General features: G+C 38.6%; 1 protein-coding gene across 1 annotated transcript in view; it reads right to left on the minus strand.

Annotated features, from left to right (window-relative positions):
• Window positions 1-26698, minus strand: part of LOC136877292 (dynein axonemal heavy chain 5) — a 363203-nt gene that overhangs the window by 320603 nt on the left and 15902 nt on the right. The window contains exon 2 of the mRNA XM_067151223.1: window positions 15183-15254. Within this exon, the coding sequence (XP_067007324.1) occupies window positions 15183-15253 (71 nt within the window). The 5' untranslated portion in view covers window position 15254. The remainder of the gene's footprint in view (window positions 1-15182; window positions 15255-26698) is intronic.

The raw sequence follows: 26698 nt of genomic DNA on the forward strand, positions 1-26698 counted from the left end.
CTATAGACCTGCTCCTCGCCAAGCATCGAAAACAGAGTACTCTTTCCGTATTCCTGGATATCAAAAGTGCATACGACTCCGTCCTACTCCACCTTCTTTGGGAAAACCTCACTGCGAAAGGCATACCTCCCGCCTTTGTTGTCATCCTACAAAACTTATACACATATCGTTCATTAAAAATTAAATCTTCATATCATCAAGTACATAGCCGCTTTGCTTGTAATGGCTTGCCTCAAGGTGATATATTAAGCAGAATTTTATTTGCTATCTATATCAGCGATTTATAACATCTCATTTCACAGTATACCCGGGTGCTTATTTACGCGGACGATATAGTACTCTACACATCGCATGACAACATTGATATTGCACGACAACTGATGAGCGATGTCATGAGCAAAGTACACACATGGTTTCAGGATAATGGACTTCAACTTTCTATTGATAAATGTGCGGCAATGATTTTTACTCACAAACGTTCTTATGATCGCTCTCCACTTACTTTTGACGGATATAGTATTTCCCTTACTACTCATCACAAATACCTCGGCATAATCTATGATCAAAAACTCGTGTGGCAGCGGCATATTACATCGATTGGTCAAAATGCTGACGGATATCTTAAAATTCTTAAAACTGTAGTACGTCGTAGTTGAGGCGCAGACCCCAATACTGCTCTTTCATTGTATAAAGCAACCATACGTTCCTTTCTGGATTATTCCGCTCATATAATAGACATTGCATCAGTCACCTCTCTTACACCGCTTAATACCCTAGAATTTCATGCCTTACGTCTTTGTATTGGAGCCTTTACGACTACTCCTACCAATGCATTACTAGTAGAAACAAGTGAATTCCCACTTTTGATTAGACATCATATACTCACACAAAAATATCTGCTTAAACGGCTTTCCTTTTTGTCTTCTCCTTTAATTCCAAAGTTACAGCTATTACAGGAATACTATCAACAATATCCGCCCCATTCAGGACGATTTCCAGCTATATACACTGCTTATATTACTTTAAACAGATCCCACAATTCGATTCTCAGGACTCCTACACTACCCATGTACTCCATTCCATTTACTAGCTTACACTACACACCCAATATTATTTTCTCTCATAAATCTTTATTCTCAGGATCGTCATCTACTTCTGATTTTCCCTTTCCCATGTCGAAAAAACTATGCATAACCCCTTCTGCTAGGGGTGTCAACATCTACACCGATGGAGCAAAACATTCTCAAGGAGTTGGTGCTGCTTTCGTTATTAGCGACTCCAGCACGGTAGAACGATTTCATCTTCCGACTACTTTCTCTATTTTTCCTGCCGAGCTATTTGCTATCCAACAGGCTTTAATTTACACACTACAACATTCCCTTCCAAAAGCTACCATTTATACAGATACTAAAAGTGTTTTACAGACATTATCATCATTTACCCCCTCCTTAAACTTATATATATACTGTCAAATCTCTACTATATCACCTTGAAAGAAATGGCGTATATATAACACTTGTATGGATACCAGGACATTCCAACATTCTTGGTAATGATCAAGCTGACCTTGCCACCAAAGAAGCTACCCGTCTTCCAACTCCCCCCCTCTATCCTAGTCTTACAGACAATGCCTACCGGTCCTGGCAAGATGAGTGGAATCAATCTGCGCGTTATAAAGGCACTTATTATTATCAGCTTCAACCATACATTCCAACAAAACCTTGGTTTTCTAAGGGCACATATATACGCCGACATATTACTAACATAATTCGCTTACACTTCAACCATTCCCTTACCCCGCAATACAAGTTTCGTTTTCATTTAGTTAACCAGCCTACCTGTGTGTGTGGTGATTTAGAAGGGGATAGTAACCATCTATTTTTTCAATGTCCTGTCTATTTTGCCTCCCGTCGTTAGTTACTCACTAGTCTGACACAAATGAAAATCCCCTTTCCTACTAGTCTTTCTTGTCTGTTATTTGATCTATCACCTGACATCATTACAGCTATGAATCAATTTCTTGATGATGCTCAACTGATTCTATAACCATTGCTTGTTCAAGACTATTTTACTGACCTATTTCAATGGCGTGTAAGTTTATTCACTCTTTTTGTTTTGGTCTTAGTTTTCTTCTGCTTTCCGCTATACTTTACTCCTGCTGCTACTGTCCTTCTCGCTACTGAACATAGCTACTGTATTTTGTCACTCCCAATACTCGTGCTTCAAACATTATCATACGTATTTCCGGTGCGTTCCTCTTTTGTCAACTAGATCAAACATTGCGTGTTATTGTTTTAGGTTAGTACTTTTATCTATACACTACACTCTCCGGTATTTATCTCATTTTCCTCCTCAATCCTTCAATGTTTACCCTCCTATTAGTTTTATTTTTTTTATCCCCCTCATAGATCCTTCCTACATGTTTGTCTATCCCAACTGTAGACCCGGTCGTGTTTGAGTAGTAAAAAGTCGCCAAGATGGGTCACTTTGACGTGAAGATTAGCATCTTTGTGTCCCTGTGCTGTTTCCTATGTCTCCTCCCCTTTTTCGCCTACTCCCCTAGGCCACTCTCCTTACCACATAGCTGCACTCATTCAACAATCTCATGAACGATCCCCTCTACACCTGTCACCCTAACTTCAAAAACTTTTCATTCCATATGGGAATTTGCGTGACATGTCCACAGCTCGATCATATTTACAGGTGATTGATGATTTTGTCCTCTTCATATTTCTCTTATCTACCTTCGGTCATTATGTTCCGGCTTCCATTTTGAACTAAGTGCAAGATTTTTTCGTGTGTGAACTGTGAATACCTAGACTGATTTCAGGGACATCAGTTAACCCCTCCATTAATATGCAAAAGCTTCACTTATCTTATGCTTTCTAGACTCTATCTTGCGTGTGATTCATTTTATTATTCCCATAGTGGCTGGACAACAGTAAAAGAGTCCATAAGTATCAAGAAAGAAGAAAAGAAGAATTTGAAGCTCATCACGTTCGTGGAACTCAAAATGTTGTTGCTGACAGTCTTAGTAGGATGTTCTACCCTAGCAGTTCTGATTCTCAATCGGAGCCTGTTGATCCCTCCCCTGAACAAGATTTGGCTTTTGTTAATGTAGTTTTAACCGATTTCCCTGTCCTTTTCAAAGATATTTCTAAGCATCAGGAAGACGATCCTGAATTGAAGGGTATTATTGACAGGATTAAGTCTGGTGAACATGTCAAACCATATGTCATCAAAAATGGTGTTCTGTGTTGTCCTGCTCATGGTCGCAGAGACCCCAAAATTGTTCCAGCTAATTTAGTTCCTGCTCTTTTCAAATATTTTCATGAATCCCCTGTTGGCAGACACCTTGGTGTATTCAAAACCAGAGAGAAAATTCGTAAGCATTTCAGTTGGAAATCTATGGATGGTGAAATCCGCACCATGGTCAAATCTTGCAAAACCTGTAACATTAGTATACCCGCCTTGGTCTGTTATCATTCGAGCAGCTTCTCGCCCGATGGAGAGACTATTTATAAACTACATCGGACCATTCCCGCGATAACGGACCGGCCATAGTTTCATGCTTGTGTGTGTTGATGCGTTCTCGTGTTTTACATGACTGTTTCCTACTCGTATGGCTAATGCTAGTACTACCATTTCTTGCTTGAAACAGATCTTTGCTTCATTTGAACCCCGTCAATTTTCGGTGAGTGATAATGCTAGAGTTTTACATCTGTGCAATTCCGTAATTTCTGTTTTGACCTATCTATTTCTCATGTGACTACCACACCTTATTATCCCAGGCCTAATTATGCTGAGAGAGTAAATCAGAATCTAAGATCTGCTCTTATTGCATACAATTCTTCTGACCACCCCAAGTGTAATTCTTCACTTAATTGGCTATCATTTGCTTCCAATACTGCTGTTCATGAAAGTCATAAGCAAATTCCTGCTTCATTAATGCTAGCATTCACCCCTAATTCTCCACTTTCTAATCTATGGTCCATTAACGATCTTCTGCCTGATGTCGCTAATCCAGAAACGATCCGTGCTGCTTGGCACCATGCGCGTAAAAATATGAAGGTTTATTACACTAAAGTTCTACATAACTACAATCACGGGCGAAGACCGCACAATCTGTCTGTAGGTGACCAGGTCTATGTAAAGACTCATCCCATTAGTAGTGCTGTGGACCATGTAATTAGTAAGTTATCCCCCAGATTTCGAGGTCCCTGCACGATTTTGAAATTTTTAACCCCTGTGTCATTGTTGGTTAGTGATCCTGAAAGAAAGAGGATCAGTCGTGTGCATTTATCGCAAGTAAAAATTCTCTAGTTATGAGATAATACTTTAGAGACTATTTTTGTTTTGGGGTAGTTATAAGGAATCAGTTGTAAGCAAATTCTAGTTAATGGGCTAGCCAGCCATTTTTCAGATTTTGTAGTTAACAATTTAGTTAAGAGTTACCTTAGTTGTAATGTGAATGGTCATTTATAATCATGTTAGATATAATTTAGTATGTATTTTGGGTAGAATTAAGATCTTCATAACTAGGGATTGTTGTCAAAATTTAGGAATCAGGGTAAACCCCAGTAGAGTTTTTGAGTTTAACCATTTTCTAAATTTTATCTTGAGGTTATCTATAGTGCTTGCCTAAGAGGGGGGCTAAGGTAGTCCAAAACCTGTTCAAGGAACCTCCCAAATGAAGGTCGAGGAGACACTGGTTGGGTGCCTCCAAGCTCTTGTCCACCAGGGTGGCTTTAGCTTCTGAAATTCCCTGCCTGCTGCGGATAAATTTCTGTTGCAGTGGCCGGAGGGGGATGCAATCTCCATTTCTTCTGTTGTGCCTAGAGGAGAGGTGCGTTATGTCTTGGGCTCTGCTGTTTTGCACCAAAACCCAGTGACCAGATTTCGAGGTGACAACTACTGTTCTGCCTGACAACCAGACGTCCCTAGTCAAAAAGGGGACCGTCTGCATGCTGGTGACCATTGTCCCATGCCAAAGATCCTGATGACTACATATTTACCGGACAGAAACTGACGTGGCCATTGGTGGCACGTAATCACATCACATATTCTTGGACTTGTCAATCAACAGTGCAACCTTGTAAACAGAGGTTTTAAAGACGCCAGTTGTGCTAGACTGTGCTCAGTTATGGAGGATCCATGTAACGTGTTGGTGAACCCAGTTTGAACTGATGTAATGTGGAGGCTGAAGACATCGGCCGAGTCGTCAGTCACATAATCAGCAAGAACTAGTGCAGTTACCGTATAAATAAAGGAATAGACTCAATACTCATGCAGAAGATATTTATATTTTGTTTTCATAATTTTTTTTATTTCCAGAGGACGTTTAAGTTTTATTAAAGAAAAAATATTCAGTGTTGTGTTTTCTTGATGGACATGAAAGTGATTTGTATGGAATTTTTCGTGCAGTGTTATATGTCCTTTCTCTTTCAGTGAACATTAAGTGATTAGTTGTTTTTAAAAATTATGCAGAAGTTAGACTGCGAAATAAAGTAAACCAATTTTTTTTTTGAAGCTGTGCTCCAAGTTAAGGGGAGGAGTAGAGTGATTTTATATTCATAAGTTTACTTAACAATTAATATTCAAATTAGAGCGCAAATAATCAAACAAAATACCTTTAAAAATCAAAAATGGTTATTAAAAATGTTTACTATTTACCCCGAGGGTAAAATTTAGGTTATTTAAACCTCTACGTCTGAACATCTCACACTACATTCCACTGTTCATGGCAAAACATTTAAATCATACAATACTGATGGAAAGAAAAAGGAACGTAACATTATACAGTCAGAAATATGTACATGTAAGAAAGGGAAACAACATATAAAATATATATATCCTAGTGCAGGGCACCTTTAGGAGGCAACCCCCTCAAAAACACTTCTGAGAAAAGGTGCCCGTCCTAAATGGGAATACACTAAGATGAAATGGGATAAATGAGACAGTCCCAAGGGGAAATTTACATTTTACGGTTACATCAAAAGGCGTTGAATAGTGTGGCGGCTCGTGACCTAATTTTCAGGGGGTTCACAGCAAAATTTGTGTTCACGTCTCAAATATACCAAAATAGAATGCAAACACTAACAAAATCATTTACTTAAATCATTTCACTAAAAGTTCCTTGTACGGTTGCTTCTCTACCCATTATATGGTAGAACCCTTATAACCGAGGATACATTTTTCCAAGGCTAATTTGTGAGTGTACAAGAAGATTAAAATTACGACTGCCGGCCTGAGTCGCTCAGGCTTTGGCTGAGGATGAGGCTCTGGCTTTATGTCCCGTGATTACGAGCACCTGTTCAGAATTAGCTACTAACGAAATCTTCTGGCGATGTAATGCAATAGTAACTTCTGGGAGCTGTGGCTACAGTAACAGAGAAGGTGGCTACCATTTCCTTTGCAGCTTTATCCGCAAGTTCATTTTGCAAAATCCCAACATAGCTTGGAAGCCACACAGATGATTTCTGGTGCCACCATCACTTAACCTAGCAAGAAGGTCACGAATCTGCTGCACCAGTGGGTGTTGCGGGGAAACAGGTGTCAACAGACTGCAGAGAACTTAACGAGTCGGTACATACGAGAAAGTGGTTTGTTTAGTCACTCAGTGCAAACTGCAGAGCTTCTAAGATGGCAAAAAGCTCCACAGTATGCAGGTTACAGACACTAGGAGGTGAGGTCTACATGCTTACATTATCGGTGACAAAAGAGCAACCCATATTTTCTCTGATCTTGGAACCATCCGTAAAGAAATGTCTTGCAGCCGGATACTGGTGAACAAAGTCCTGGAAATACCTCCAATGAATAGATGCATCCAGGTTTACCTTGGGTCCACAGAGTAGATCTAGCCATATATCCATTTGTGGAACTAACCACGGCAGTACCTTGCTAGAAGTCTGCTCAAGACAACCACCGATAGCCACATCTAACTCACAACAGAAGTTATCAAATCTAAACCCAACTGGCCGTGTGGCATTCAGCCTTTCTTGGTACCTCTAGTGGTATTTGGCACTAAAGATGAATTGATAGCTTGGATGTAGCGGCATTTCATGAATTTTGACAGCATACGTGTGGAGTAAGTTAAGTGCTGCCTCATTTTTCATAAAGATGGAACTCCCACTTCAGCAAGTAGGCTGGGAATGGAACTAGTACGGAAATCTCTCACTGCCAGCCTAACTCCACTATGGTGAACACTGTCAAAAAGGTTCAGCATAGATCTTGATGCTGAGCTACAAGCCACACAACCGTAGTCTATTCAGGAGAGGACAGTTGCCAAGTAGAAACAAAGCAGCATCGCATGGACAGCCTCACACGAAGTGCTGCTGAGAAAAGCATGTTAAGTCTCTTCATGCAGGTGACCTTTAGCTGATGAATGTGGAGCTGCCAGGTTAGTCTCTTACCAAAATCGAGACCCAGAAACTAGCAGGTGTCTACCACTGGTAAGACATTCTTTCACATTGTTTCTGGTTCAGGATGTACAAGCAGACAATGACAGGAGTGTACAACTGAGGTTTACACCATTGAAAATAAAAGTGGTGGTGGTGGTGATTATTGTTTTAAGAGGAAGTACAACTAGGCAACTATCCTCTACATAACACTAATCAGAGAGAAAAAACCGAAGGGAACCGACACTTCAAAAAATGAAGGTATCAGCCAAAGGAAGACGAAGGGCATGAAAATGAAAGACTCCTTAGACCTCGAGTGCTCTAATACCGTTGGGTCGGAAAAGAAAAAGTGTTGACCAAGGGAGGTCAGATAGGACAAATGAAAGTGAGGAGCCTGGCACAAGTAAATGGAAGCAATACCAGGACTCAGTTGAGGGCGCTGAAAATAAAAAAACCAGGTTGCAGGGCTCATCTATTGACTCAGTTAATAGCTTGCTGTAGCTGTCTCTCAGCAGATGCCATCCCTCCGGAGCTGTAATGTAGAACTAAATTGTCTACATACAGTAATGGAAAGACTGCAGGCCCAGCAGTAGCTACTATGCCATTGATGGTAATATTGCAAACAGCATGACACTGAGTACAAATCCCTGTGGTATCAGTACTGGTCACACTTGGTAATTTGTTGCCCTTTGATGGTAATCGGATCTTCTTTGTTATCCAGTGTACTGCATGCCATGTATTGGGTCTTGTAAACACTCAACAGCTGTTTGCTTTCCAGAAGAGCCTATTCAAGTAATGCCCTGCTCTCCATGCAGATGGCTACATCATCTGCATGGATAAAAGTCCATTGTGCTTTAGTTTGGGCATCTTCAATAAGTGCATCCAGAACCAGATAGAACAGAAACAGGCTCAAGACAAAAAAATGATGCACCCCTTACATTGCTGAAATATATTTTGCAACTCCAACTAAGATTCTAATGGTTGTCTTTACTTACCTATACAGCACAGCTATGATATTATATTTCTTGGGGATGTATTTCTTTCAAAGGCTCCACCAGTTCACACATCTCTTGGGACATAATTGCTTGGGAAAATGGCAGGGTGTAATTATGTCATAAAGTGGGAATAACAGTATGGCTGGGTCTCACTAGTGGATACAATCAATCAATCAATCAATCAATCAATCAATCAATCAATCAATCAATCAATCAATCAATCAATCAATCAATCAATCAATCAATCAATCAATCAATTAATCAATCAATCAATCAATCAATCAATACTGATCTGCATTTAGGGCAGTCGCCCAGGTGGCAGATTCCCTATCTGTTGCTTTCCTAGCCTTTTCCTAAATGATTTCAAAGAAATTGGAAATTTATTGAACATCTCCCTTGGTAAGTTATTCCAATCCCTAACTCCCCTTCCTATAAATGAATATTTGCCCCAGTTTGTCCTCTTGAATTCCAACTTTATCTTCATATTGTGATCTTTCCTACTTTTATAAACGCCATTCAAACTTATTCGTCTACTAATGTCATTCCACGCCATTTCTCCGCTGATAGCTCGGAACATACCACTTAGTCGAGCAGCTCTTCTTCTTTCTCTCAATTCTTCCCAACCCAAACATTGCAACATTTTTGTAACGCTACTCTTTTGACGGAAATCCTCCAGAACAAATCGAGCTGCCTTTCTTTGGATTTTTTCCAGTTCTTGAATCAGGTAATCCTGGTGAGGGTCCCATACACTGGAACCATACTTTAGTTGGGGTCTTACCAGAGACTTATATGCACTCTCCTTTACATCCTTACTACAACCCCTAAACACCGTCATAACCATGTGCAGAGATCTGTACCCTTTATTTACAATCCCATTTATGTGATTACCCCAATGAAGATCTTTCCGTATATTAACACCCAGATACTTACAATGATCCCCAAAAGGAACTTTCACCCCATCAACGCAGTAATTAAAACTGAGAGGACTTTTCCTATTTGTGAAACTCACAACCTGACTTTTAACCCCGTTTATCAACATACCATTGCCTGCTGTCCATCTCACAACATTTTCGAGATCACGTTGCAGTTGCTCACAATCTTGTAACTTGAGGTCACGTTGCAGTTGCTCACAATCTTGTAACTTATTTATCACTCTATAGAGAATAACATCATCCGCAAAAAGCCTTACCTCCGATTCCACTCCTTTACTCATATCATTTATATATATAAGAAAACATAAAGGTCCGATAATACTGCCTTGAGGAATTCCCCTCTTAATTTTTACAGGGTCAGATAAAGCTTCACCTACTCTAATTCTCTGAGATCTATTTTCTGGAAATATAGCAACCCATTCAGTCACTCTTTTGTCTAGTCCAATTGCACTCATTTTTGCCAGTAGTCTCCCATGATCCACCCTATCAAATGCTTTAGACAGGTCAATCGCGATACAGTCCATTTGACCTCCAGAATCCAAGATATCTGCTATATCTTGCTGGAATCCTACAAGTTGAGCTTCAGTGGAATGACCTTTCCTAAAACCGAATTGCCTACTATCGAACCAGTTATTAATTTCACAAACATGTCTAATATAATCAGAAAGAATGCCTTCCCAAAGCTTACATACAATGCATGTCAAACTTACTGGCTTTGAAGCAAGTTATGTCTCTTGCAATAAGATTTATAGATTGACTGTGATGGTGAAAAAGGCTTGAAATAATATGTTTTGATGTCACTTCACAAACATTATTTAAGAGCAGGTAAAGTACATCTAAAATTAAAAGTCTGTACTCAAAGATGGTAGAAAGATGTTAACAGTGCTAATGCAACAAAATTGGCATTTTATTACCATAATATTACACACATTCTTAGTTCTAACAATTTTGATTATGGAATGAAATTAATAAAATATGTTTTCAGCAGTGGTTTGGGGCCACAATGAAACTGAGGGAGAACAAAGATGGAAGTCTCTGAAACAAAGAAATCTGAATGACTTCTACGAACAAAATCTGGTACAGTTCTTCTCCATTTTGATTGTAAGGAGGTGGTGGTGGTATTATTGTTTTAAAAGGAAGTACAACTAGGCAACTATCCTCTATATAACACTAATCAGAGGGAAAAAATGGAAGGGATCCGACACTTCAAAAAATGAAGGTATTGGCCAAAGAAAGGTAAGGTCCACGAAGGGCAAGGAAATGAAAGACTCCCTAGGTCTCGAATACTCTAATAGCATCGGTCAGAAATGAACAAGAATTAACCAAGGGATGTTGGACAGGATAGATGAAAGTGAGGAGCTGAGCACGAGTGAGTAGAAGCAATTCCAGGACTCAGCTAATGGTCCCGTGGTCGCCAACCCACGCTCCCAAGTTGAGAGCCCCTGGGGCCCCTTTTAGTCACCTCTTTCATCAGGCAAGGGATACCGTGCATGTTATTCTACTGCCCCCCATCCAAAGAAGGAGATTTGAAGGAGGGGCAGAGAAGGTCAAGGTGGTAAACATATGCCATATTACAAACTTAAAAACCAGACAATCATTCTAAGAATTTTTAACTTTTTCCAATTTGAAAATAACTTATTGCATCTCATCTGCTTTTGTTTTTAAGCAGATATTAAAATGTCAAAACACAAAATAAAGGAAAATGTATTCATATCAGCCCATTAAGATTTTGAAAATATATACTGTATATATTCTTTTTACAATTTTGCTGTACGTTGTACTAACAGAGATAGGTCTTATTGCAATGATGGGATAGGAAAGGCCTAGGAGTGGGAAGGAAGCAGCTGTGACCTTAATTAAGGTACAGCCTCAGCATTTGCCTGGTGTGAAAATGGGAAACCACGGAAAACCATCTTCAGGGCTGCTGACAGTGGTGTTAGAACCCACTATCTCCTGGACGCAACCTTACATCTGCGCGGCCCTAACTGCATGGCCAACTTGCCCAGTAAAAAAATAAACAAATACCGGTATATATATAAATAGGCTTGCCCTCGGGGGAGCCTGAAACCCCTAGAGGGCGCGTCCCCAGGTGGCGGATAGGGGGCTCACAGAAATGTGGGCTGATTCAAATACCACGAAAAGGAACCTGCGGACCAACAGGCAGCCCAATTCCTGGGGGTTGATAATACTGGGACACCCTCTCTCCAGGAGTCATAAATATGGAGGGCCCAACCCAGGGTTATGGGTGAAGACCTCAATGTCGTCTGCGGCAGAGAAGGTGGACTTCGGTATGGCGGAGAGGGCAGAAGGGGCAACCCTGTACTCAGGGAATTAAAACGAGTACAATATAAATCCAGAAGAAGGTCAACAGCTTCAACGGCGGATGAGGAATATAATTCCCAACGGCGAAGAAGGTGGAAGAACTATCTTTGTAACACATGCAGCGTCTGTTGTCCAGGTTAGGGGCGGCTGCAAAAGGCGTCTGTTCTCCAGGTTAGGGGCGGCCTAAAATAAACTCTGGGGCTTACAACTTCAGTTTTAACACTGAGGTATGGGCTGTACCCATCCTCTCAATTATTTTCAACTTAAGGCATGATGGAAACACTTTCGGTAAAGATTACTCCAGGGGGCAGCCAGAAACGGAAATCCCCCATCGCCATGAGCGATGCAATCAGGCCGTCGGATTCTGGAGAGCCTGAAACATCATGTGGGGAAGAGTCGGAGCTTCCCAGAACCTCATCACAGAAGGTAAGACCCAAGCAAAAACACCTGCTTGGAACGTTGAATATCAATACCCTCCTAAAAACGGGAAAACTGAAGCAGCTAATCAAAGTTATGGAAGAACGGAACATTTGCGTAATGGCATTACAAGAAACCAGATACCTTGATGAAAACCCAATGGATTCAGAAAGTTACAGAATCTTCAAAGGAAAACCTGCTATAAAGAACAACTCCAACATAACGATTCTTGGAACAGCCTTTGTAGTCAAAAAGAACATAATTGAATCTGTAATTGATTTCGCTTCACAATCAGAGAGGATCTCACTCCTCTCTTTCAAGTCAGGAAATAAGGTGTATACGATTATCAATGCGCACGCACCAATAAATTAAGATAATAAGAAAAACCCAGAAAAGGTGGAAGATTTCTGGGAAATGCTCGAAGATGCAACTTCAAAAATCCCTCCACATCACACAAAGATCTTGCTTGGTGACTTCAATGCTCAGGTGGGCATGGAAAAAAAGTACAGAAAAACTGTAGGAGACTACCCGGCACATAAACGAACAAATAGGAATGGTGAAAGACTCATTGCCTTCTGTAGACAATTCAGCCTCAAATTAATGTCCACATACTTCAAAGCACTCCCAATGAAGAAGAAAACATGGGTTTCCCCTAATGCAATGCTCGGGAAATTTCAGATAGACCATGTGGCAATAGCAGCCAGATATCGAAAAGAAATTCTTAATGTAAAAGTAAGAAAAAGTGCCAACATTGATTCAGACCATTACCTCTCGGAAATCAAAACAAGATTCCTACCGAACAGAATCAAGCCAAAAGCTAACAAGAAACCCAGAATCAATACAGAAATACTAAAGCAGAACAAAGAAAGTACATCAAGAATCTGTCAAACCTGGACATGAATAACTGGGAAGAAATGAAAGTATCCTTGATCAAAGCATCTGAAGGTTTGGGGAACCCTCCACGAAAACGTAAGCACAAGTGGTGGACTGAAAAATGTGATAAAGCACTTGAAAAAAGATTAAAATCCTGGAAGAGGTGGAATTCCAACAAGACAGAGGAAAAGTGGGAAGAGTTCAGGAATCAAAGGAAGGAATCGGCCAAAATCATACGAGGTGAAAAGAGAAAATATGACAGAGATAGGGTGGAAAAGGCAGAAGAAGAATTTAGAAAGAACAACACCAGAAATTTTTACAGAATATTCAAAGAGGAACTACAAGGTTATCAACCACCAAGTCTCTGCTTCCAGTGAACAGACGGCAGCATTGCTACCAATAACAAAGAAAACTGCCAACTCCTAGCAGACTATTTCAAAGAGCTGCTAAACTGCGAAGAACCTCTGGACAGACTAGAGACCCAGCAACCAATCCATGAGAACCCAGATTCTAAACCTCCAAATCTAGACGAAATCAAACAGGTAATCAAAGAGCTTAAGGATAACAAAGCGCCAGGTGAAGATGGTATAGTGGCAGAAATGTGGGAGATTGGAGGAGAAATCACAGTGGAAGCTATTCATCGCTGTATAGAAGATATATGGAAAACTGGGAAGATCCCTGCAGACTGGAAATGTGCGCTTATACATCTGCTTCACAAGAAAGGTAACCGAACAGACCCGAACAACTACAGAGGGATCTCTTTACTGTCAATTGCTTATAAGATATTCTCTAAAGTTCTACTAAACAGAGTTCAGGAACAGACTGACCACCTCATTGGAGAATACCAAGCTGGTTTCCGAAAAGGAAGGTCGTGCGCAGAACAAATTTTCAACCTCAAAAGTATACTGCGAACAAGAGCAATAAGGAGTCAGAACACCGTAGTCATCTTTATTGATTTCACAAAAGCATATGACTCAATAGACAGACAAACCTTATTTAAAGTCCTAGAGGAGTTTGGAATTGACAAAAAAACTAGAGAACTCATTAAACAAACCCTGACGGATACCATCTCGAAAGTCAAGTTACTCGGAGATATATATCTGACCCGTTCTAAATCAAGACAGGGGTCAGACAAGGAGATGGACTGTCCCCGATCCTCTTCAACTTAGTTTTGGAGAAAATAATGAAAACTTGGGAAGAAGCTCTGAAATCGGAAGGGATAAGAGGAATACACCTTGGAAGAGAAGGCCAGAACTTGGAAATTAAATGTCTAGCTTTTGCCGATGACCTCGCCGTCTTAGCTAAAAATCGAGAAGACGCTATAAAGATGATAGAGAAACTGCACAAAATCGCCGGAAAAGCAGGTCTTAAATTCTTATGGAAAGACGGAGTATATGGAGTATAGGCACCGAAATGAGAAGTACATGGAGATAAAGTATGGGAAGATTAAAAGGGCAGAGAAGTTCGGATACCTGGGAGAATGGATCCAACCCAATGGGCTAGACAAAGAGGCTATCAAAGGAAGAATCAGAAAATTAGAATTGGCCTACAAACTAACCCAGAGTATGTACAACAAACGGGCATTATCCTACATGGCCAAAATCCGACACTATCATTCAGTAATCAAACCAGAAGGATTGTATGCCTCAGAGTGTCTTATTTTGAATAGAAAAGGGGAGCTACAAGAACTGGAAAAGAAAGAAAGGAAGATCCTAAGGAAGATTCTGGGACCCCAGAAAACTACTGATGGAACCTGGAAAAAAAGGAAAAACAAGGATCTTTATAAACATACGGAAAAGATCTCAGACACAATGAGGAAGCGAAGGTTGAACTTCTACGGACATCTAGTAAGAATGAATGACAGCAGACTGACCAAAAATATCTTTAAGTACATTGTAGGATTGAAGGCCACCACTAAGTGGGTAGAAGAGGTCAAAAGAGATGCAGAAGAAGTTGGAATTACACTAGAGGTGATCAATAAAAGGAAAGAGTTTAGAAACATAATCAACAAAATGAAATTTTTTGAGGACAAACCACCTAAAAAGAAGCCCAACCGGATAATCTCTGAGGAGGAGAGAAAAATACAAAGCGAGAGAATGAAAAGGTTCTGGGAAGAGAAGAGAAGAAAGGCCAACAAGCCTTAAGTTCTATGCGGTCCACAGTTGGCCAAATTCGGAAGAAGAAGAAGAAGAAGATAAATAGGCTTGGTATTGTGATGGATCTGCAGCAACTTAAAAAGTACGTACCCTACTCTGATACTGGTGCCACTCGCTCCTCTCTGAGGCTGTGGAATTCCAGGATCTTCAATTGGTTTCATCCTGAAAAAGAAGAGGTAAATGAAAATTTAATATTTAGCTTTCAGGACTGCAGAGTACCTAAAATACACTTTCTGCATATAAGGTTGTGCCAAGTACATATTTGAGCACCTTCAGATACCAACGGACTGAGCCAGGATCGAACCTGCCAAGTTGGGGTCAGAGGGCCAGCGCGTCAACTGTCAACTGTCTGAGCCACTCAGCCTGGCAAGAGTTTTGGTGCCCTGTCTTAAGTAGTTGTATACTTGAATCTTGTTTAGTGGTGGTGATACTAGTCGTGTTAAGCTAGTAGTGATCATCATTTTAAGTGGTGAAATTCAATTATCAGTCTCAAGTAACATTAACTTATGAGAAAGTTGTTCAAAACCTTAAAGAATAAGAGTATTTAGTTAAGGAAAAGATGATGATATAATGTTGCTGGTGTTATGTCTCACTAACTGAGCCTCAGGCAGCAATGCGCCAGCCTCTCAACACTTGGTACCGTGTTTCAAATCCCGGTCACTCTATATGAGATTTATGCTGGACAAAGCAAAGGCGGGACATGTTTAACTCCGGGTACTCCAGTTTTCCCTGTCTTCCTTCATTCCATCAACACTCTCCATTATTATTTCATTTAATCTGCCAGTTATTAATCATTGCCCCAGAGAAGTGTGACAGGTTTCGGCAGCTAGCACAATTCCTATCATTGCAACTAGATGGGGGCTTCATTCATTCCATTCATCACGCGGTTGAATGACTGGAAACAAGCTGTGGATTTTCATTTCCTTTTCTACTAACTACTTTTAAGGTTTTCGGAGATGCCAAGGTGCTGGAATATTGTCCTGTGGGATACTTTTATGTGCCGGTAAATTTACTGACACGAGCCTGGTATATTTCAGTACCTTCAAATACCATTGTACTGAGGCAGGATTGAACCTGCCAACTTGGGCTCAGAAAGTCAGTGCTGAACTATATGAGCTAATCAGCCCAGCTATGGAAAGGATAGCCACAAAGGTATGAAAATGAAGGATTCTTCATCTCATAAACTTTCTAGCCACTTTACAATATCTTCGTCACCACCAGCCATGTTTGTTTACTATAAGCACAGGCAGATTGCACTTTGTCTTTCTATACAGCATTCTACGAACTTAGTAGGGTGCATTTTATTGAGAAGATTCCCTGAACTTTAAGCAGTAATCTGTATGTGCTGCAAGACCCATCCCTTGCCAAAAACTTGAACTAGTAGCGTTTATAAGTTAGTATAAAATAGCCTGAGTCAGAAGAGAACAAGGTGGCGATTGTTATTTTAAGGTGGAAAACATAAGCAAGATCAAGCAAACAAAGCTGTTAGCTTGCGTTTAGCAGATGGTGGGTTTGAACATCACCACCTGCAGCCCTGAAGATGGTTTTCCATGGTTTTTCATTTTTATAGCAGGCAGCGGGCAAATACTGGGGCTGTACCTTAATTAAGGCCATGGTCAGTACCTTTCCAGTCCTACCCATATACTACCCCAGTTACTATTATCAAAAACCTATCTGATTTAGTATAATAATTTTCTATGACTAATGCTGGCCTGGTGCAGCCCTTGTAAGGCAGATCTTCCAACAAGGGTGAGCAACATCTTGCATGCATAGGAAACTGCATGCTATTTTGATGGAGTATACTGTTGTGTGGGATGTATGAAGTTCAAGAATGTTGGGGCAGTACAGACACCCAGTCCTTAAATCATGGGGGTTAACCATTTAAGATTAAAATCCCCAATCTGGCCAAGAATCAAACCTGGAGCTCTCTGAACCAAAGGCCATTATGCTAACCATTCAGCCAAAGAGCCAGACATCTGAGTTAGTGATACTTTGAAACACTAGCAAAAAAAAAAAAACACCTCATCGCACAATAGCACGACGAATCCTCTCAGCTGCTATTCTTGGCTTTCTAGAATGGACCACCATCTCGCCAATAGATACTTCCTTAATTGCAATCGAGTGGACCTCATACCAGCCCACAGATCTAAATAAAAATCCCTGACCTAGTTGGGAACTTCTGGGTAAGATGCAGGCAAGCTATCCCTACACGCCAGGGCCAGCGCACGCTAGCAAAAAGAAGTAATAAGAAAGAGGATGAGGTCTGGCCCTTTCAAGAGTGAAGTATCACGAAAAGAAAGATGGTGGTTGTGGTGATTGTTGTTTTAGGAGTACACTTAATAGGTCAATCACTGGATCACTGGATCTGACTTCAGGAGTCATTTTGTGCACCGCCATTTTGGACCGAAAGCCGACATATGGAGCTGTTCTGTACTAACTTATAAACGCTAATAGTTCAAGTTTTTTGGCAAGAGATGGGTCTTGCAGCACATACAGATTACTGCTTAAAGCTCAGGCAATCTTCTCAATAAAATTCACCCTACTAAGTTCATAGAATGCTGTATAAAAAGACAAAGTACAATCTGCCTGTCCTTGTAATAAACAAACATGGCTGGTGGTGACAAAGATATCACTTTGGCTTTTGGGACAATTCCCCCGTTGGGCGTCTTAATTTTGACCATAGTCAAGCTCTGAACACTAGTTAAGGAAATAAGCAAGAACTCCAAAAACAATCATTTTCTGCTTTCTAGTTTTAAATAGCTAAAATATAATAACATTGTCTTTTTTTAAAGAGTGCGGGGTAACTGCCCCCCCACACCCCTCTTGTCGACGTCATGTTATTTGCAGACGACGAGAAATCTTGGATAGTGACAGGATTGTCAAATGAAGTGATTAGAACAACGTACGGCATCAGACAGATACACGACATCGTAAAGGAAATCTAACTATACGCCTCAGCAGTCACGACCATAGAAATCCGGACTTCGGCGCCAAATAAAACAATACTACAAATTACAATCATAAACAGCCCATTAATTTTCAGTGGTGTTCGACATTAAGGGTTGTTTTTGTATTAAATGAACCTCGTTTATCGAACGTCCTTTCGATATTATAAAATGGGAGTCAAATATCGAACAGTATTTTATTTTAGAAATAAATATCAAGATAGGTGAAAACTCACAATACAAGAAATTAATAAACATGTATGTATGTTACCACAACCTGTTATTTAAAGGATACCTTCTGAAGACACTATTTTACCGGCAAAAACAGATAATCATAGGGACACTGCACCTTAGTAACAATACAACAATCTCATCAAAATCCCGCCAACTCCAAAGTTCTGAGACTTTCCCACGCTCACCAACACATTTACGACTTCGACCTATCGATTGACACAAAGCTAAGTTTGGAAGGGTGAATTTAGAAATCTCAGATGTTATGTGAACTTCTCCATATTCTTATTTTGCAACGAGATGTGTAAACTGTTCGGTATTTAAAGGATGTTCGATATATAGTGCCATTACCCTACTCACATTCCGAGGTTTCACTGTATGTATTTTGTAACTCTTATGATATTGTCAAGGGGGAAAATATCCCGTTTACAAAATAAATGTTCTGATTCTGATTTAGAATGATACTTAAAAAAGAAGAGTGGTGGAGAGACAGGCAGCAATGGAGGTCCTTGATTCACAACCTGACCTCGGAAGCTGGAAATGGGAAATGAAGATGATGATTCTGATTTAGAGTGACTGGATCACTTACTCCTCATCATTAGCAACCAGAGGTGGCACAAGACCCGTATCAAAGTCTGTAGAAACATGGATAAAAACGATGTGTGGGTATTAAAGCTTAAATAGAAGCATGCATTTTTAAACTTACACAAATCAATTCTCTCTGTACATCTGCATATATTACTTCTTGTAACACAGCTCTATCTGGCAATTTTTGGCAGCAAAAATGTCTATAACAGAATACTGGAAACCTGAATTGTTTGTACAGCTATTCAGGAGGTTCTTCTCAATTGAAATTAATGACAGTTTTGATAATTTTTCTTGTGTCTGCATACTTCTTAAATAACTTTTATCCACTTCATTGCCGAGAAAGATCATTCAACAGAGGCGCTAGTAGCAGGAATAGTAAAAAAAAAAAAAAAAAAAAAACCAGTGTTAGGTTACTTCAGGTAATGACAAATTTAATCCTGAACATGTCAAATATTTATAAAGTTTCAGTATGCAGGACACTTAAATTCTGTTGATGCGTAGATGGCCGACAACTCGGTTTTGAGTACCAAGATGCTGAAGTAGCTGCCATATGATTTAACCTGAGACTCAAATGGCAGAGCAAGGAAAGAATCAATGTATGTTTCAAACAAGTCAAAATCCAAAAGAGAAAGAAATTCCAGCTTATTCTGATCAGGAAAAACGATAGGTTATATGTTGAACTATTGTATCAAGTACATCACAATACAGCCTCATTATGATTTCTGTTTGTCAATTCCCACATCACCAATTCACTGCATTTTAACTTCAATTTTATTTTATTTTGATAAAACTTATGAATGTTCGTTTGTGCACTGCTTCCAAAGCAAATAAAATTTATCATGTTTGTCATTCAGAAATCTTTTATATTCATCAACGTTGAGAGCACAATATCTTATGTCATTAATTTTAGTTTGTAAAGTGTTGAACAAGATTTTTGCTTGGTATCTAAAAGGCAGCTCTAGCTCCACCAGAAAAAAAAACACCACCTTTTAGGCAACTAACTATATAGCCCTACTGGTATCCGTTTGCTTTATTTTTTCAATAATTTTCTCCTGATTAATTTTGAACGCTAGGCTTAGAGATTGCTCTATTTGAATCCTACTGAACTTCAGTAAAGATATTTTGGAATTAAAGTCTACAGACTGTTCATGTCATTTCTTTGATAATACCTGATGATAATGATGATGATGCTTGTTGTTTAAAGGGGCCTAACATCGAAGGTCATCGGCCCAGCATAATACCAGTAACTGTTAACATCACAAACTCCCTTTGTTGTCCAAACATTTGTATCTGTTGAAAATAAAAGGCAAGGTCAGCAATATAAGGAACACGACTTTCTTCAGCCACATAGCCATGTATCATTTGTGTACCAGGAATCACTAAAACGATGCAATTTGTTGCCTATTCTTTCTGTTACCATAGCTAATATACTGGGAGTAGGTCTCCCATTGTTTATGATTTGTATCTTAGCAGCAATAGTTCAGCTAGAGAACGAATATTTTTAATAAATCCTCAATAACACAGCAGCATTCGTCCTTCATCATAACTTCATCTCCCTTCAGCAACAACAAAGTCGTTGCAGGCAGAAGATACGCTCTTAACAATCACATACCTGCCAACTTTACAAAACCAAAAATCAAGAGATTTTGATATGAAAATCAGGAAAAATCAGGAGATACAATTGGTCAGAACTGCTTATTCTACATGTCTTGCAGAATACAATACAATACTATGATATATTTATAACATTTATTGTCTCAAAGCCAGACTGTTGCTATAATGAGGCTACACGGCTGAAAGTGACACACCTCTATTGCCTTTCAGGAAGAATGTGAGTGAGATGATCGGTCTCTGATAAGGCTTTCGACAATAGTATGAACTCATGCTCCACATGTCTGTATCGGTCATGCACTTAAATACCATTACTTAGCAAATGCATAGAGTAATATATTGCATCAAGCGCCCACGCAATTATGCAAAGCGCAATGCTATTTGTATCAAATAACTAGCTGTTGCACCCGTGCTTCGCTACGGAATTCTGAGAAAGACTGTCCTTATAGTTTAACCAACTGAAGTCAATATAGGTCGTTATAATGATGTCAGTACGAATCTCACGATTAAAATTAATGCTGCCATATGAAATATTCGATAAAATAAAAAACAGCACATTTTCTCACTTTTAAAGAAAAGTACCACAGTGTCGATCTAACAGTTCAAAGTTCCAGAGCTAGAATGACCAGGCCGCAGAAATCCACTAACACTCCTGTGTCATTATTACATTTAAGATGATGCTTGTTGTTTAAAGGGACCTAACATCTAGGTCACTGGCCCCTAATGGTAAAAATGCGATGAAATATAATGACAATTTCAAAGTCCAAAATCATCCACTGACCAGAATTCAAAACGTGCTGTTCCTCACATAGTGGCTACTAACCATAGGCAAGGCAGACCTATGGTGTCGCTCATAGTGGTACTAATCACAGGTACTGTAAAACTCACCCTGATTCACGTGCTGTTGCTACTAATTACAAATCTATTGTGTGCCTAACATAGTGGTACTACGCGCAAGTAAAAGTGACCCAGCTTGGTGGTACTAATTATAAGTAGTCTCATGGTTCCAATTCAAACATCCCTAGGTTGCCCCTTTTAGTTAGTTGCCTCTTACGACAGGCAGGGGATACCATGGGAATATTCTTCGCCTGCATACGCTACACACAGGGATATGACCAATTAGATAGGTAATTAAAAAATAAATGTTGGCATCTTCCCCTAAACTACCATTTCTAACAGGGTGAATAAAATTATTTGTAGCCTGGACTGTAGTTCCTTATTCCCTGACTTTACATACCAATTTTCATTAAATTCAGTTCACCCATTTTCTCGTATCTCAGCGTTGATATGGACTTAGCAACACAAATCCAAATTCATTAATATCTCTGTTATCATACCCGGCACGGTAAAAATGTACAAGACATAAATGATAGGAAATTTAATAATATATAACTTTAATTATGTAGTATTTATCGATAGGGCGAACATGTGAGAATTAAATTTTAGGTCTTCCCCTAAACTACCATTTCACTCAGCGTGAACACAATTATTTATGGTCTAGATTGTAGCAACTTACTCCCCAATGTTATATATCAATTTTCATTCAATTATCTTCAGCCGTTTTCTCGTGATGCGCGTACGCATATACATACATACAGACGGACAGACAGACATACATTACGGAAAAATAAAACGTGCATTTCTCCTTGTTACTGTGGTCACGACTGGTGCAGAAATTGCATTCTTTTTAAATTCTGCGCAATGTACAGTACAGACACACTTTTTTTAGTTATATTGAGACAAATTAAAATTAATTGTCTCCGAATGGCTCCTAAAATCTCTAGAAAGGTCACTAGTTGCCATCACTGAAATTCTATCACTAAATTACTAAAAAAGACTCCATATCTAGTGACTAGTCTCTAGAATCGACTAGACTGATGTGAACGAACATGAACATAGTACGCGAGAATGAGAGATTGACGATCGATATCCGCGTCGCGATAAACAGGTTTCAGTAAACATTGCACATTCACGCACATTTCTCACATTAATAAACGTAGACATTTCGTTTGAAAGCGGCCAATGAGTGAAGGACTTCCGGCCACTCGCATAAAAAAGGTGAAATGGCGGGATTTGAAAACAAATGTTTTAAGTCCACCAAAAAATAAGCTAAAATCGGGAGGCGGGAAAAACTGTCGAAAATCGGGAGTCTCCCACCTAAATCGGGAAAGTTGGTAGGTATTCAATCACCACTGACTGAACACTGCAGACGATTACTATTAAGTTAGCCTCTCGACTGGGGCTAACACATAAGCCTTGTAGCCTGCATGGTAAACTCTGTGCAGTGTTTCAGAGTGCGTCGAATGCGCAAGCGTGCCCCAACTGAAATCAAGCTCCTCAAGTTTGCCTCTGTGAAATGGCAAAAAGAGCACACAGTTGGCATATCTTCATCATTCGACAGATGCGAAGCTTTCGTCACTTAAAGTGATATTTATGCATAAGAGGATTAGGCTTTGCTGTTATATTATGCAATATTAAATAAACATTTTATATACCGTAAGATTACATAGTCATATTCATTGATCCTTCATTTTAGATGGTGTTAGCCCGGCTAACATGGCAAACATAGACCCGCTGCGCCTGTCATCAGCCACCACTGATCAGCATTTACAGCAGTCACCCAAGTTGTAGAGTCCCTATCAGTTGTTTACCTAGACTTTTCTTCAGTAATTTCAGAGAATTCAGAAATTTATTGAACATCTTCCTTGGAAAATTATTCTAATCTCTTACTCCTCTTCCTATAAATGAATATTTGCCTCAATTTGTCCTATTGAATTCCAACTTGGGCCGATGACCTTAGATGTTAGGCCCCTTTAAACAACAAACATCATCAGCAAGAATTCCAAATTTATCTTCATATTTTGATCTTTCCTACTTTTTAAAGCACCACTCAACATTATCCGCTTACTAATTATTTTTTGAAGTGATTTCACATACTGAATATGAGTTGATTATGTGTGTAAGTACAGAGGATATTATGAGTAGAATTTTGTAAATAACATAAATTTATTACGGACTAGCATATATACCCGTCCTTCGCATGGGATTTGGTAATCGATTCACAATTCCTTCATGAATTTATGCGAAGTTACATGCCTGTATTCAAACATTATGCAGCATGTTAAACTGATATTCTTCTACGAAAGCACATGGAAAAAAGGGGAAGTATGATAAAGCTGAACAAAATGGAGACAGAATGAGGGTGATCACAGAGTTTATTGAATGGTACACTTCCTGGTCCGAAGTTGTTCTCCTTACCCCTACATTACATATTCTTGTTGATCTGAAACCGGCAGTGGCGTATGTTATTGACTGTTTACTTTTAGGTATTTTATTACCTGTTAATTAAATGTGAAGAGAATTTTTGTAGATTTCGTTATTGTGACATTGACTGATTATTTTATTATTATTTTTACTAATTATATACAGTCGTATGAGCACACACTTTATTAAAACATAACCGGTTTTCGGACACTAAGGTCCATCATCAGTGTTAAAATTTAAATTTAATTTCACATGAATGTGTCATCAAAATAGGTTAAAATGAGTTTAAAATGTAGCCCTGTTGACATTAACTGTAAAATAAGAAAAAGAAAAAACAAGTGTAAAAGTATGAAAATAATACATATAAACTTAATATTGTTGTAAAAAGTATGAACATACTATAGGACGGGCTGGCTTTTCCTCATGCTCAGGCTGTTGGTCGAGTACTGACAAATGTTCAGCTTTAAGTAGGAACTGCGTTACGTGATGTTACATCACCTCAAGGTTTCGTTAGAAGCACCTGATTTTACGTCAACTCAAGATTGTAAACAAAATGTTGCTTGCGACTGTTTCATTTAAAATTTTATCTGGATCCCTTGTCTGCGCCAAAAATATCTCAATGTTTTCACGTGTATTTAATTCAAATCCATAATTACCCTTAAAAATTAACTTCATGTCCTTTTCGATCCCTAAAAAGCTGTGGTTATTGTTGTAAATATGTTCCGCAAAAGCTGAATATCTGTTGTACTTTATTGCCTTGAAATGTTCTTGATATCTTTGATTTAAGGTTTGCCTAGTTCTTCCTATATGAAACATTTTACAGTCGTCACAAGTGAGCCTGTATACTCCCAAATTGGTATATATATCTTTTTTATTGACACTATATGCATTATATATATGTTCTGATATTTTATTTCTGGTTCGGAAAGCTGTATTAAGTTGAAATTTCTTAAATATATTTGTGATTTTAAAAACTTGACTTCCAAAATATGTAAATGTTACAAATTGATTACGTTCATGGATTTTCTTTCTTTTCTCATGGTTTTTCTTTTTTTCTCAGTTTTCTTTCTTACGTATAATATTGTCTATCATTTCTGGGTTGTAGCCATTTGCTTTAGCAATTTGTTTTATTATTCTAATTTCTTTCAGTTTGTTTTCATTACTCAGGGGAAGTTTTAATAATCTATTAATATAGCTGTTGTAAGCTGCTTGTTTGTGAGTTCCTGGGTGGTTGGAGTTTTTATTGATGGTGGTGATGGCCTGTGTGGGTTTCCTAAAAATATCAAAATCTATCCTATTGTTGGTTTTTGTTAATGTGAGGTCCAAAAACTTTTACTTTTTATCGATTTCTTTCTCCATAGTGAATTTAAAGTTGCTGTCAAGCAAATTGAAACAACCCAGAAATGTTTCGGGAATAATGAGGTCTCCATTAAAAATACTACTGTGTCGTCACCAACAAAACGGACCCATAATTTTATTTCTTTCTGATATGTGTTCAAGATGGTTTTCTCAAGATTATTTAAATAAATATTGGCTAAGAAACCTGATAGTGGACCCCCCATTGGTAAACCTGTGTTTTGCTGGTAGTACCTCCCGTTGAATGTAAAGTCATTATTTTCTATATTAGAGTTAATAAGTTTATCGTTTCGTTTATTTCTGTATGACTTAGTCTGTCTTGGTTCTTTAAATTTTCTTCTATTAAGTCTATAGTCTCTTTGATAGGAATCTTGGAATACATGTTGGTCACGTCATATGATACCATTATAATTTCTTCGTTTATTTCTGTTGATTGTATTTTGGAAATAGCTTCCAAAGAATTCGATATTGAATTGCTTTTCTAATGTGATGTGGTTTTGTAGGTGTTTAAGTAAAAATTTAGATAATTGAAATGTGGGACTGTTCCGACAATTAATTATAGGTCTAACAGGGTAATTCTCTTTGTGGATTTTTGGGAGAGACTTTAAAGTTGGGCACCTTGGGTTCATCGGGACTAATTTTTGTTTCTCTTTTTCATTTATTATGAATTGTGTGTCCTTTAGGGTTTCTTTTATTTTTGTGTTTAAATTCCTGGTGGGGTCCTTCTTTATTTAATTTATGTTGTTTGTTTCTATGAAATCAATTTTTTTTTGGATGTAGTCGTCTTTATTTATGATAACTGTGATGTTACCCTTATCTGCTTTAGTTACAATCAAGTTATTTTTTATTTTAGTTTTTAGATTAGTTATTAGTTTTTGTTGTGTAATACTCTCTTTGTTTTCTTTGATTGGTTTGTTTTTTATGTTTTCAATTTCATTTGCTACTAAGTGTCTTACAGTTTCTTTTTTATTGTCAGGGACTTTTTGGATAGCTGATTCGGTCTCTGTTATTAGTTGTTTTAATGTGCATTATTAAGGTTTTGTTTAAGATTGTGTTCGTGACTTAGTTTTAATAGATTGGTTTCATTTTGGGTTAAAGATGTGTCCGAAATGTTGACAAAGGTTCACAAAATTTGTGCTCAATCAAATCATTTGTTCTTAAGTTTACTTAATTTGTTTTGAATTATTTTTCATTTTTTCTCAAGCCTAATTCTTATGTATTCATGAATGTGTGTTGCGAGACATGTCCATTCCAGTTTATTGTATGTGTTCATAAGTTGAAGTTGAAGGTGAAATGCTTCTTCATTTAACTGGTCCTTCTTTGCATGTAGGCTCTTGATTTCACTTTTTAACCATGTTTTCCATGCTATTTTGACGGCTCGTTGACAAGATATTGATGTGTTGTTGCTTTTCAGATTAACAAAATTAGGTGTTAAGTTATGCTTTAAGCATTCGTGGTTGAACTTTAATGTCCTCATTGATGGTTAATATTTTCAATTTTGTGTTTCTAAATTTAAAGGCTTTGAATGTTTCTCGACCAATGAATGACGAATTATAATCATTATAAAATATCAAAGCCATTTCTTATTAACAGTGCTGATGTAGTTATTTT

This window comes from Anabrus simplex, chromosome 7 (assembly GCF_040414725.1).
Source record: "Anabrus simplex isolate iqAnaSimp1 chromosome 7, ASM4041472v1, whole genome shotgun sequence".
In the NCBI taxonomy this organism is placed as follows: domain Eukaryota; kingdom Metazoa; phylum Arthropoda; class Insecta; order Orthoptera; family Tettigoniidae; genus Anabrus; species Anabrus simplex.